The 15,000-nt window shown below is 38.8% G+C and overlaps 1 protein-coding gene across 2 annotated transcripts in view; it reads right to left on the reverse strand.

The window, feature by feature from the left end:
* LOC122550628 (ubiquitin carboxyl-terminal hydrolase 35-like) overlaps positions 1-15,000 on the reverse strand; it is a 92,704-nt gene that overhangs the window by 16,740 nt on the left and 60,964 nt on the right. For both annotated transcript variants that reach the window (XM_043691674.1, XM_043691673.1), the window contains exons 8-9: positions 12,400-12,493; positions 5,722-5,828 (exon numbers count right to left, since the gene is read on the reverse strand). In XM_043691674.1, the coding sequence (XP_043547609.1) occupies positions 5,722-5,828; positions 12,400-12,493 (201 nt within the window). The remainder of the gene's footprint in view (positions 1-5,721; positions 5,829-12,399; positions 12,494-15,000) is intronic.

A 15,000-nucleotide genomic window follows, 5' to 3' on the forward strand; every position in this document is an offset into this window, starting at 1 on the left:
TGTTTAATTCATCAACAGTTTTGCAATCATGAAACTTTGGCCACAACAACCTTGATCCAAGCTCCTCAGGGACTGTGACTGCAAATAGCCTCTACATTTTATACAGTATGCAAAGATTTGTCCTCTTACAATCAAGCATGGTAAAGGAGGGGAAACACAAATCTATCCAATTAGAAACAACCATTTTACATATACACAGACCAGTCAGTTTATGTAGAAAGAGGAATAACACTTTGGTTACTACTTTTCAACACCACCATATATCCAATGACGAGCAATTTCAGTAGGGTTGTGGAAGTGCAGCAATGATGAAAGAGATACCACTGATATGTAATCAGAGGAGACTAATAAGAATCATAGAATTGGGAGAAATTTAAGCAAAGAAGAGAAAAAAAGACGGCAAACTTGGAAATGAAAATTTAAATGAAACACATACCATGTCTACCAAAACAAAAGCCAACATTATCAACAGATACACCTGCATGTGTTTGTTTTACTACAGGTCAACAAGCATTAGGAAAATTACCTCTTCTCTTTGGTGCACCATAACTCCAGCACCTGCTGTTCCAAAATAGGGAAGATATAGTGTTGCAAAGTTGGGTAGAGTAATTGTAGATTGGTAGATAGGAGGTTTGAATTTGGCATTTGTAAACTTTTACAATTCTAAAATGGGGGAAAACATTTAAAATGAGGAAAGTCCATTTAAAAGGTGGTGCGTTTTCTGTGCTTAGAAATTATAAATGGATGTCTGTGAGAAGCAGCTTGTGTTTGATAATACAGAGAACCAAAACAGAAACATTTGTACCAAAAGTGTGTACAGTTAGCAGGACATGCAGCAGTTTTTAACCATGACAACAGGTTTTTAATTTAGCCAGTCAATTTGAACCAGGCATTTAGATGCCAAAACCTATTAAATTTAAATTTGATGGTTTTGATAATGTAGGACCAATCCTATGTTAAGAAATATTGCCATTACCAATATAAAAGAAGGGGGCAGTTGGACAAATACCACAGAGCTAACTGCCATCCACCAGAGCTAATAGCCATCTGCACTCTCAAGAGAAATTGGCTCTCTATATATTAGAGAAAGCACTAAGTAATAACGGTACCAATGACGAAAGCATTCCTGACAGAAGAATCGGAGGAAAAAAGCATTCCAGACAGAAGAACAATGGCGAAGGCACAGAACATTCTGGAGGAGATAACCTGGCTGTAATTTCAAGAGACTAAATCTTAGTTTATGAGTGGGACTTGTATTTATCAGAAAAGCATACCATTAGAATCTTGTTTTATTCTGGAATAGTTAGTAGTCAGAAAGGATTTATTTGGTTTATTATTAGTTTAGTTAACTTGTTCAATGTTTGAGTTGTATAAATAAATGGTTACTTGTTGATTTTAAAATAAGTGTCAGAGATCTGTTTTATTTAACCACTAGAAGTTGCCGAAAAGCAAATTACACCACTTCTCACCTTTTTACATATTATAGCGTGAGGTGCTCCTCTTTGGGTGTTTCATTTTTAGTCTCAGAAGGAAGTCAACTTCCACTTTATAACAATAGCGGATGCTTAAAATTAAGACACTGGGAAATGCTTTTAGGAAACGGTAGTACAAATGTGGTAGACAGAGAAACAGAATAAAAACCTGTCACTCCACAGCTATTCACACAAGTTCCCCAACTCTCTCAATTGTGAGAGCTATGTAGCTTAATACTCCATTTACTGCAAAGACTCCATCCTCAAAATTAACTGTGGCAAACTAGACGTACCTAGCTGGACACAACAAGTTGGGGTCATTTCCTATTTCTACACTTTAGTTAAGCTTTTCTTTCTAACACATAGCTCCTTGTGGGTGGCCTGCTGAAGCTCCTTTAAAGACTGCCAGTTATGTTAACGGCTACAGTAGACTTATTTTTCCTGAAGTCAACTGACATTTCTGTAGAGTCAAGAGTAGGGTGCTGGAAAAGCATAGCAGCTCAGGCAGCATCCAACGAGTAGGAGAATTGATTCTCCTGCTCCTTGGATGCTGCCTGAACTGCTATGCTTTTCCAGCATCGCACTCTTGACTCTGATCTCCAGCATATGCAGTCCTCACTTTCTCCTCCTGACATTTCTGTAGCACCTACATAACAGCATATGCCTGGTGGGGCTTTGGGTGGCCTGGGCAGGGAGAAAAGAAAGAAGAGGGAGAGGAAGAGGAAGAGGAATGTACTCTGGCTCTGTGTTCCCAGTGGTTCCCACATTCGAAAGTTGGTGGCTATACTGTACACATTGATCTATCTTATACTTTTAGCTTTGACTAACTGCTTCTGGAATCTTTCCTATTTTTATTTTCCAAAATGTTTAACCTTTCTTCATGTATTTTCAACATCTTTGCTGTCTGTACTTTTAATTATTTTTTAAGTTCTTCCTAGTCTCTCAATTTTAAATTAAAACTTCCTATTAAACAATTTGTAAACAATTCAACCCATTAACACCCATTAAAGTATGTCAATACTACAAATTCTTTTCCATGAACTTGATTAAAATCATTGACTTCTTGTCGCAGGGATATATTCAAACTGTTAACGTGTCTTTCACTTTTGTTTTGGAATCGCACCACTTACAAGAGGAAGTTCTATAGCAATTGCACCTGTGATTTCTGTCTGCTAGCAATGAAATATTGAGCCTGTGGTTTGAAGTGCTTCGTTCAGACTATGTTGATGATGCTCAAGACAGATAGTTGCCCATCTTCCAGCGAAATCTGAGGAACAAGAGACTTGACGTTTCCAGCTTAAGCCCTTTATCAGCAATGTGGAAGGGGAATGGGGCTGAGGGATAAATGTGAGCGCGGGGGAGCAAAGTCCTAGAAAGGCGATAGTTGGATGCAGGTGGAGGGTAATTGTGATTTTTTGATGGGGCTGGTGGAACAGATAGGTAGGAAGGAAGATGAACAGGTAGGACAGGTCAAGAGGGCACTGCCAAGTTGGAGGGTTGAATCTGGGATGAGGTTGGGGGGAGGGGATATTTGGAAACTAGTGAAGTCAATATTGATGCCGAGTGGTTGAAGGGTCCCAAAGCAGAAGATGAGGCATTCTTCCTCCAGTTGTCGGTGGCTTTGATTTGGCGGTGGAGGTGGCCTAGGACTTGCATGTTCATGGCAGGGGGGGTAGTTGAGGGGGTGTTTGAAGTGGTCCGCCACAGGGCGGTGAAGTTGTTTGGTCCCCTTCTCCCTCAACAAGGCAGCTTGAAGAAGTTCTCCTCCTCCCTTCATAAGACACCAAACAACCCCACTGTTCTGTGGCTGACCACTTCAACTCCCCCTCCCACTTTCCCAAAGACATGCAAGTCCTGGGCCGCCTCCACCACCAAATCAAAACTACCCAACAACTGCAGGAAGAACGCCTCATTTTCTGCCTTGGGACCTGCCACCACACATTATCAACATCAACTTCACTAGTTTCTAAATCTCCCCATCCCCTCCACCTCATCCCAGATCCAACCCTCCAACTCGGCACTGTCCTCTTGACCTGTCCATCTTCCTTCCCACCTATCCACTCCACCATCCCTACCAACCAATTACAATTACCCCTCACCTGCACGCTCAGCTGCCTTCCCAGCTACCTTCACCAACAGCATCATCCCTCCCTTACCCAGCACCCTTCTCCCTCCAAATTCCTAATGAAGGGTTTATGCTCGAAATGTTGATTCTCCTGTTCCTCGGATGCTGCTTGACCTGCTGTTTTTCCAGTGCCACACATTTTGACTCTGACTCTCCAATATCTGCAGTCTTCACTTTCTCCACTTTCAGAGGAGCCAACCGTCCACAAACCTCTTGAAGGCCCAGTGAACTGGTCGTCAGAAAAGTGTACTGGTGATTTGTTGTGCCTTTCTAGAACCTAAAACATTTGGAATTACATGCTTTTAAAAATTTGCTTATGCTAATCAGGACAAACTACTCAGATGACCAACAGAAGTAAATCTTGTAATACTTCTAATTGAAAACATTCAACATACAAAGACTATTCTTTTCAAAAATAGAATATATAAGGAAAATCAAAATTTTGCTGGCTACTCAATAGACTCTCCCCTATCAATAGTTGGTGCACTCAACTAATATTTCCACATTCACCACTAGTTTCTCTAGCAGAACCAGTAATTCCCTCACTGAAATTTGTCTCAAGTTGGAAAGACAACCATATCTGACCTCATTAAATCCATGTTAGGTGCCAAACTTTAAGATGGGTCTTCCCTATGTTAGGTATGATATGAATACTTGGATGGTACATTCTATAGTTGAGAGTGTGATACAGGAAAGGCACAGCAGGTCAGGCAGCATCCGATGAGCAGGAAAATCGACGTTTTGGGCCGGAGCCTTCATCAGGAATGAAGTATAAATGATTCCTTATGAAGAGCTCCGGCCCGAACTGTCGAATTTCCTGCTCATCAGATGCTGACCTGCTGTGCTTTTCCAGCAACACACTCTCAACTCTGTTCTCCAGCATCTGCAGATTTCACTGTCTCCTGGTGCATTCTATAGCCCATCTCTCATTCTATTGCATTGTACAAGAAATTCAAAACTTGATTTCATTGATGAGCTTTGCTTCCAAGTATTTATTTGGTTTCTTAACTAACGCACGGCCCTTGCTTTTGCTCTGAGTATCATTCACTATGTCATTTTGGATAATAATCCTGGCGGCTAAAGTGAATTTGGGGAGGAGGTGGAACAAAATGGGGATAGGAAGGAAGAGACAGGATCAAATTGGAAGCAAATACGGAGCTATAGAAGAGTAAAAATTATTTCTTTGCAACTGTAATTTTGATGGTAAAATTGAATTGTTCAAGAATGATCAGGAGTATAAAAAAACAAAAGAAAGAATAAAGAAGCAAGGTTAAGTTTGTGGTAGCAGATTGAGACTGTGCACTCTGGACAGCAATAGCATTCATAGAGATGGTGGCATAATACACATGAAAGCTAAATGACAATAGCCAAAATCAACTGCAAAGTAGATACTATGCAGAGCTTGAACAAGGACAGACTGACTAGAGCATGACATCAGGCTTTCCAAACAACTGGATGATTTGGCTATTTTGTCAGCTAAGGACAAGATTTTCAGGCTGACCAAAATGAACAAGAAAATTGGCAAGCAGACTGACACTGTGACTGAGGGAAGTATTTATACTATTTTAAAAGAGAAAATGGAAGACAGGCACTGGAATAAAGCCAAAAAATATATATTACATATAAAATCATTTTGAAAGTAATAGAATTATTTTTTCAAAATTTGTTCTGAATTTTGCTTAATTCCAAACTGCATGTTGCAATCCTAGACCATATTTCAAATTTGTGTTATGATCTGGCTAGGAACCAGAACTTATATTTTCAAAGCAGGCAAAAAGTGAGATATCCAGGGGACTTACGAAGAGAATAAAGCCTCAAATTGGGGCAGGAAATTGCATGTTGTGCCTGAGTAACAATGAACTAAGTGAGTGAGATACAATGTTTCTTATATCAGTGGACAATTAAACAACAATGGAAAGATTGGAATTAGCTATGCTGAACACAGATGATTGCACCGAGAGCAGAGGAGCCAAGCCATGGTAAATAAGTCAATAACTGAACAGTTATCATGGATCAATAAGTACAGATCAGACACATGTGATTTAGAAAACTGAACAGCTACACCACCCACGTCATCAGCCCCTCCCCCCACCCTTAAATTTACATTTCAACTCTTCAACTAACCTGTCCAACAGGTATTTTAAGTATTCTGAACAGTCCTGCTGGGCTCCTGGGTTAAACCATGGAGGAGAAGATGCTTTCAAAAAGCTACTGGGGGAGATGGCTGGTCTCTACAAATGTAAATTAGAAAAGTTAGAAATTTTAAAATGGTCATTCCTCAAAAATAACCACAGAACTTAAAAGGTTGCATAACTCCTTGTGATAGCCATCCATATTCCTTGAAACTTATATACCATTTAGATAAGGGTATATCTAAAAGAATGGAAGAATGAAAAGTTCTAAGAACTCTTTAAGATTAACAATAACAAGATGTTCCTCATGGTAACATGCCTACAAGGTGAGAAATGGCTAGATGTCACATTTTAAAAGTCTACAAATAAAGTGGGAAATTGAAGAATGTGGAAGACTGATGTAGAAGAGAGAGAACTATACCTGTGGAGAATAAACTATGGTTAAAGAATAGGGAAGACCATACCATAGTGCAGGTAATCAAATTTTCTTCCACTTCATCTACAAGCCACACATATTGATCACAACAGAAACTGTGCTGAAGAGGTAGACTATTCACAGTTAGGATGAAAAAATTACATTATAATTGCCATAACCAAGGCCAATATTTCCACAGGAGATCACCTGAAAATCTCATGCAATATCTATGGCTATTATTTTTTTAAAAAAACAAGATAACAGAGGGAACCAATACTCTAAAATTCTCTGGAAAGATTCTACAATACCCCAAATTCATTTGTAATCTTTATCAGTGCTAAGGTGCAAGGATTAACAAGTGATACACACAAATGAAAAGCAAGTGCACTCCATGCTCTGTAGCCTTATGGTACACGCTAGCAAACGTCTTTAGAACAGGATACTAGTTCTACATTTAGCTCTCTGCTAACACGGATCCAGTTAAGCAACTTCACCAATAAAAACACAATCCCATCTTTCCCAACATCATCACTTTACAATGTTCAAAGACAGCTGACACCTCTACCACATCTAAAAGTTCAACTTAACCAGTCCTTCTAATTTCCAGTCCAAAGAGTTTGGTAGCCTCTTCTTTGATTAGTCACGTACCTGAGCTTTTTCCACTTCAAATAAATTCCTTCAGGACTCTAAGTAAATACTAAAATTACAGTTTAACCTATTCCCTAATTGTTCTAAATTAACTTTTTTTGAGTAAAAATTGCTTCATTCATCCAACTTTAATCAGGACTTCTACAAAATGAAAAATTGACAAGCTATGGGTTCCCCCCCACCCCAAAAGTAAGTTGATCCTCCTCAATGTTTACTATCTGATCAATGTCTCCCAAAACAAACAAGTCCCTAACAATACATTAGGGTCGGTCTCTCCCCTCCCATATTAATTTTTTTTAAATGTCTCTGAAATAGTTTCATATTAATCTTTAAACTCCCTCATGTAGACAGATCAAAATCTACATGCTTATAGTGCAAAAAGCAAACTCTAAAATAAACGATATTAAAATACTGTATACATGTCTCACCTAACATCACAGAACAATCCACAAATATGATTCCTGCACTCATCAAGCTGCTGCCAATTAGATATTTCTAATTGACAGCACATGCTGTAACTGGAGTGCAGGTAAAGAATAACCCAACAAGACAAGATCATAGAATTGTTACAGTGCAGGATAAGGCCATTTGGCCCATTGTGCCTGCAGTACATATCTGACCATTTTAACTTGGTACTTGTAACCCTGACTGTTGTTTCTATTTAAAGAGCAATCCAATATCTTCTTGACTGCCAAAATTGAACCTCTAACACTTACAGGCAGCATATTCCATACCTTAATTACTTGCTGAAATAGCATTTTCTCACAGCAACCTTGCTTATTTTGCAAATCACTTTAAAATTATGCCCTCTAATTCTCGATCCGCTTACAAGTGAGAACAGTTTCTCCCTACCAGTTGTGGTTTAGCATTCTCCTCTCCCAAAAAAAAAGTCCCAATTTCTCCCATCTTTCTTCACAACTTAAGCATCTCAACATTGCTATAAATGTCTCCTGAACCCTCTCCAATGTATTCAAACCCTTCCTATACTATGGCACCAAGAACTGTACACCGTACTACAGCACTACAGCTGAAGTCTAATCAGCATCTTGTGTAAGTTTAACCTCTCAGCTCTTGTATTCTATACCCATATTTTGTAGTTCTGTTTTGACAAGACTTCTATGACAACCTATATTGCACACCAACATCCACTGTGCAAATTTTGGTCAATTCTCTGTATAGGAGCAAGTTTCTAAAGACAGGTGGTTTGGGAGTGCAATCCACCTGGTATCCTTGTGGTACACTTTACACTTGTAACTTCCAACACTTTAGGTATGAGCATTAGTTCTGCAAATGGTGCTACAATGATAATTTGCACAGGTTCATGAAAATCTATGGGAGGAATTTTAACTCCCAAGAATGAATGAATTAGTTGAGAACTAAAAAAAAATTAATTCTTTTTGAGGAGCTGAAGCAGCTCCAAGATGCCCAATTTGGAGTTTAACAGGCACACATGCCACAGAGAAATGGGGCATAAGGTAAGGAGTTTATAGTTGCAGACAGGTGGTTACATATTGTTGTAATTAATAGCGTAAAGGAATGTTGATGAGGAGCTTATAAATCGTATTCAGGTTTATTCTCATTCCAAATGTAACTTGCATAGCATAGGGCTCAATAAACTCACCCAGGAAACAATGGAGGTGGACTTTTTTTTAAATGCTTCAACAGTGACTGGCAAAGACAAAGTTGTTTGCCCATCTCTATTTGCCCTCAAGATGGTAGTGATGACTGAAATTCACATGGTAACACAGAAGGCTGTTAAGGAGTTAATGGTTTTTTAACCCAGCACCAGTAAAATAATGCTGATATAGTTGAAAGTCAAATAGTGTGCACTTTGGAGAGAGCTTGCAGATAGGGGTTAGCAGACATCTGTTGTTCTTGTCCTTTTAAATGGTAGAGTCCAAACAAGGTTCAGAAAGTTGCTGCAGTGTATCCTATGGATGGGAGAGATTGCGACCACTCTGGTCAATGGAATGGAAAAAAATAGCTACATTCAAAATAAGTATTATTTGAACATTTCAAACAAACTGACAAAGTGAAACCATTAAAGTGAATCTTAAAATGCCCTTGTTCATTTCTGTTTCAGATGAAGCTATCTAACGATTTTGTGCGGTTGATAAGTGTACCGTGTTCATTGAAGCTATGCTATCTCAGAAGACAAAATTGCACAATATTTGATCATCTAAACCTAGAAATATCTTGAAAACCAAATGTTCTAAACAAATATCATTAACTGCAGGGAAAGGCAGCAGGTCTGGTAACATCAGTTCTGAAGAACCCAACCAACCTGTAGCACAGCATTTCAACTCCCCCTCCCACTCCACCGAGGATATGCAGGTCATTGGACTCATCCACCGCCAAACCACAACAACCCGACGGCCGGAGGAGGAGCGTCTTATCTTCCGACTGGGAACCCTCCAACCGCAGGGGATGAACTTGGACCTCACCAGTTTCTTCATCCCCCCTCCCCCCACCTTGTCTCAGCCGGATCCCTCCAGCCCGGCACCGCCTTCCTGACCTGCAGTCTTCTTCTTGACCTCTCCGCCTCCACCCTACTCCGACCTATCACCCTCACCTTGACCTCTTTCCACCTATCACATTCCCAACTCCCCTCCTCCAAGTCCCTCCTCCCTACCTTTTATCTTCTCCTGCTGAACACTCTCTGCTCATTCCTGAAGAAGGGCCTGTGCCCGAAACGTCGAATCTCCTGTTCCCTGGATGCTGCCTGACCTGCTGTGCTGTTCCAGCAATAAAGTTTCAACTTTGATCTCCAGCATCTGCAGACCTCACTTTCTCCTTGAAGAATGGTCATACTGGATTTGAAACATTATCGCCATTTCCTCTCTCCGCACATGGTGCCAGACCCACTATGTTCCAGATCTCCAATAAGTGCAGTTCTTAGCTTTTATTTTCTGAATACTGGTGAGTATGCATATATTTTGATAGTTGATTTGGTTAGAATTTGGTGTTGTTGCAAAATAATAACACAAAGGACTTTGGTATTTGGTACTGAAGACGACAAAAACTTAAGAGTTCAAGAAAATGGGTGAAAAGAATTTCTGCAAGCGTGTAACAATAAAATACACTTATTAATTCAAGTAAAATGGAAAAGTGGCTCACATCTATACACAGTACCAAAAAGAAGATAGATCACAAGAATCAAGAGTTCCTAAAAAGAGTCTTTGTCCTAGCCACAACTGAGACTATACAAACGTAACAACAGAAGGAAGTGGCACAGTGGTTAGCACTGCTGCCTCACAGCACCAGGGTCCCAGGTTCAATTCCCGCCTCAGGCAACTGTCTGTGTGGAGTTTGCACATTCTTCCAGTGTCTGCGTGGATTTCCTCCGGGTGCTCCGGTTTCCTCCCACAGTCCAAAGATGTGCAGGTTAGGTGAACTGGCCATGCTAAATTGCCCGTAGTGTTAGGTGAAAGGATAAATGCAGGGGAATGGGTCTGGGTGGGTTGCTCTTTGGAGGGTCAGTGTGGACTTGTTGGACCGAAGGGCCTGTTTCCATACTGTAAATCATCTAATCTCAAAAAGTTTTCTTTTTTTAATCAGTCATAGAGTCATGTTATCCAAACCAAATTTGCAAATTAATTACCTGTCGTCATTCAATAAAAGAATTGTGATTAAACCAAATTATGCCTTTGCCTTCCGTAACAAATAATAGCTGTTTATGAACAAATACAATAATCTTATCAAAATATTTAAATTATAGTTTTCAAAGTATAAAGTAAGGTTATTTTTAAATCTACAAATTTCCAAACACTTAATGTTGACATCAACTGCTATACATATCACTAACAGGATGCCGTATCATAGTGATATCCAAAAATACCACACAGTAGAACAAAAAGGCCAAAAAAAAACAATCAAATCCCAACAACAGCAAGTTGCAATCCCATCACATAAAATAATGGAAAAGGGCCTTCTGAAAAATTTGAACACACAAAAGAAATAAAACAAACAACAACATCACGGGCCTTGGAAATACAAGTGGGAATGCTCCAGGAACCAAAGAAAAAAATTCGCGAAGAGATGAAACGAACCAGTTTCTGTTTTGATGGAGCAAATTGCAGGTGAGGTCTTTTCGTTCTCCCAACACAAAAGAAAATCACATTTTTGGCAACCCACCTGATCCCAGACAGTAAACTTGATGCATCTGATGACTCCCTGCATATTCAAGATAACCATTCCAACTTATCAACTGACATTTACCTCCTAACCCCAACTGAAATCAAATCCGGGAAAACTTGCAATCTCTAACACAGTTCAAGGCTTAATGCCCACACTCCTATTCACCTTCAAAAGTCACAAAATGATAATGGTACCAAATAAGGCAAACCTCCTTTGCCCCAATTTCATTCCTCCTTTCCTCCCTAGTTAAGCTCATAGTTAGCAACCTGTGCAACTTGCCTTGACCTGATAATTGCCATCGATCTTGAATGCCCAAGTGCAACAGAAAACAAGACATCAGCTAATATTATACAATGTATCACTCCATGAAATAAGAAACATGTGAAGGATTCAAGTCCCTGAATACTTCTAGTAAAAGAGAAACACAGAGCTGCATGAAATTGAGAAATTCGACTTCTTAAAAAGCACCACCGGTAACCCAGTAGTAATAGAGAAAATAAATTAAACTCGTGCTAATTCTCATTGAATCACACTTCCAATAATGTAGGCAGTTAGCAATTCCCTAAAATAGTTAAAGAAAATTGTACATACAGAGATAGGCAAGTATTAACAATCTGTAAACAATTCCACCACATAGCTGTCTTGGATTTGTTATCAAAGACTAAGATTAGATGGTGCCTCCTCTTATATTTAGAATTTGACAAATTATTTTGTGAAATTTTGTAAATCACTCAAAAGACTCTATTCCTCTTGTTTTATTTGTTTGAGTGTATTTGGTAGAAGATGTTTCAATTGATTGTACATCATCCGCTCAATCCTCTTAGAATCCAACTGTTTCTGAAACTATTCCAGGATTTTCTGAGATGTACATGAAGGTCATTCATACTTTGATTATTGTATGGATAACATCTTGAAGTGACCTTAAGTCTACTTTTCATTGTTTAGAACCTGTGATGCATGATAAGTTTTGATGTCTATTTTCTAGCTGTTTTATTATTTTATACATATTTCACTAATTATACAGCTTTAGTTTCACTAGAATCCGAACTTCAGCCAATCCAAATATTTGGTGAAACAAAACTTTAGGCTGTGCATCAGAGAATGCAAATCTAAATGTCTAATGGCACATTAGCTAATGATTATACAACACAATACATCACTGCTGTCAGGTTAAGAGAATATTCTAATGTGTCTCAGCAAACTAAACGCTCACTTCTTTTCTTAATCCTCAACTCCACCCCGAGGTAGGAATATTTGCTTTCAATGAAATTCTAAATTTCTGCCTCTCTATCTAATTTAGATTTATTAAATAGTATGAACTGTTAATTTTAGTTCCCATGAGAGTTCGCAACATTTTGAATGCAATATGCGATACATGTTGCCTTTTAGATTATGAAACCATATAAATCACACAGTTGTTGAATTTAAAAGAACAGAAGGCTTTAAATTTATCGAAAGTAAATTCCATACCTGACTATGTTCCAGAAAAGCAAATAGCCACTGAAGTTTCATCATTAATGACTGTGAATCATTCTCCTTCAGCAGCAGTACAGCATGCCTGAAGCTAGAAAAGGGAGACAAAAACTTGGTTTAAAGGTTAACAAGAGCATGCTGATGGTAAAAAACATGGGCGATTGCACCAGTTCAGCACAGTTCCTAAACTGTCGTAATGGGGAATCCATATTTTTGAGTAAAATTAAAATAAAAATTCAAATTTAAAATGAGAATTAAAACTAACTGAAAATAGAGTTTCAGAACCAAGTAAAGTAGAATGACATTTCTGAAATTCAAAAGAATAATCATTAGTTTGTTTCAGCTGGTTTAGACTATTTTCCAGTTTTAGTAAGCTGAATAACAAAGCAGACATTTGTGAAGCATTCCCTTCATTTCTCATTATGTGCTTCTTTGGTATTTTCTTGGTGCCTTTAGTTGCTGAGTCTTCTTTGGGGAACCATTCATGGTACTTATTTGAAAAAATGGATTGATTTTGTTTATAAAAAAATACAACCCATTTTGGACAACTGAAGAAAATTGGTTCATGGGTTAAACTGCATAAAGTAGATAAAGAATGTTGCAAGATGCAGCTGTGTTGTCACAAAAAATAAATAATAAATCCCAATATTGCAGTAATATGCTCTTATGCTCAGGTGGGCTGCTTAGCCAAAGCACTTTTAAGGACTTGAAACTGTCCTTTTCAGATGTAGAACGTTAGCTGGCATGCTGCAGCATAAACCAAGGGGAAAGAAATCTCACAAAGTGGACAACACAGAGATTTGTTAATGTAGAGGTGTCAGTGGTACACAATTGTCTTTTTCTGATTTCACATTTTAGCAAATAATTAACTAAATGTTCCCTTTCATAATGGCGATATTTTAGTGGCAAAGCTTGTAAATCTTCTGGAACTACAAGGTCTTGAATTTACATATAACCACAATCATTTCTTTTAACTACTGATTATTTTTGAGAAGAGTGGAATATTACCACTCATTTTCATTTTAATGATTTCTATTTGGGCTCATGGAGGTCTTGTGGTATTGGATAGCATCTTTGCTGTGAATTTCAGACCTGAAAGCCAAGGAAGATGCATCCATAATATCCATCAATGAGAAAAGCACCTTCAAATTCCTCCTGAAAATGTCACTGTCAAGTAGCGAAAGTGTGAGAGAAAGGAGGTTGGAGTCAATCCAATCATTATTCATACCTCCAGATTACAACATCCATGTAAAATTACTACAGCAACACAGACCCTAGAGTGTTATGTAATGCATTACACTGTATGAACACAAACTAATTACAATGTTCACCTATGCACTAAATTTGGTTGACATTCCAGAACCCAACACCATGACGTCGAGCTCCCACTTTTGTTCTTCTCTTAACACTTCCTTCCTTTCCTTTTTTCCTATACTCTGCACCATCCACCCACAACCAAAACCATTACACCTTCACGTTCCTGCTCTAACTGCTGTTCCGAGCTTGAATCCCTTTTCAATAAACCCACAACTACTCCCTGTGCCTCTCAGTGTTGTTCAGAATGCCATCAAACCACCAGTGTACCTCACTCATATCCTCAGCCACTGCCTGCTTGGACTATCAGCAAAAGCTTAATGTGCTAGCTTAATGTTCCAAGATACAAATGTTTCCCAAAGGACAGAAAGGGAGGCAAGAGAGGAGGGGGAGTGGTGTTTTTGATAAGGGATAGTATTACAAATATACTGAGGGAGGATATTCCTGGAAATACATCCAGGGAAGTAATATGGGTGGAACTGAGAAATAAGAAAAGGGATGATCACCTTATTGGGATTGTATTATACACCCCGAAAAGTCAGCGGGAGATTGAGAAACAAATTTCTAAAGAAATTTCAATTATTGTAAGAATATTAGAGTAGTTATGGTAGGGGATTTTAACTTTTCACGCACAGACTGGGACTGCTATAGTGTTAAGGGATTTGATGGAGAGGGATTTGTTAAGTGCATACAAGAAACTTTTCTGATTCAGTATGTGGATGTACCTACAAGAGAAGGTGCAAAACTTGACCTTCTCTTGGGAAATAAGGCAGGGCAGGTGACTGAGGTGTCAGTGGGGGAGCACTTTGGAGCCAGCAACCATAATTTTATTAGTTTTAAAATAGTGATGGAAAAGGATAGACCAGATCTAAAAATTGAAGTGCTAAATTGCAGAAAGGCTAATTTTGAAAGTATTAGGCAAGAACTTTCAAAAGCTGACTGGGGACAGATGTTCGCAGGTAAAAGGACGGCTGGAAAATGGGAAGCCTTCAGAAGTGTGATAACCAGAGTCCAGAGACAATATATTCCAGTTAAAGTGAAAGAAAAGGCTATTAGATGTAAGGAATGCTGGATGATGAAAGAAAATGAGGGTTTGCTAAAGAAAAAGAAGGAAGCATATGTCAGGGAGAGACAGGATAGATCAAGTGAATCCTTAGAAGAGTATGAAGGCAGTATACTTAAGAGGGAAATCAGGAGGGCACAAAAGAGACATGAGATAGCTTTGGCAAAGAGTTAAGGAGGTGGTATACAAAGACATTAAGGACAAACGGGTAACTAGGGAGA

This window comes from Chiloscyllium plagiosum, chromosome 6, assembly GCF_004010195.1.
Source record: "Chiloscyllium plagiosum isolate BGI_BamShark_2017 chromosome 6, ASM401019v2, whole genome shotgun sequence".
Taxonomy (NCBI): Eukaryota; Metazoa; Chordata; class Chondrichthyes; order Orectolobiformes; family Hemiscylliidae; genus Chiloscyllium; species Chiloscyllium plagiosum.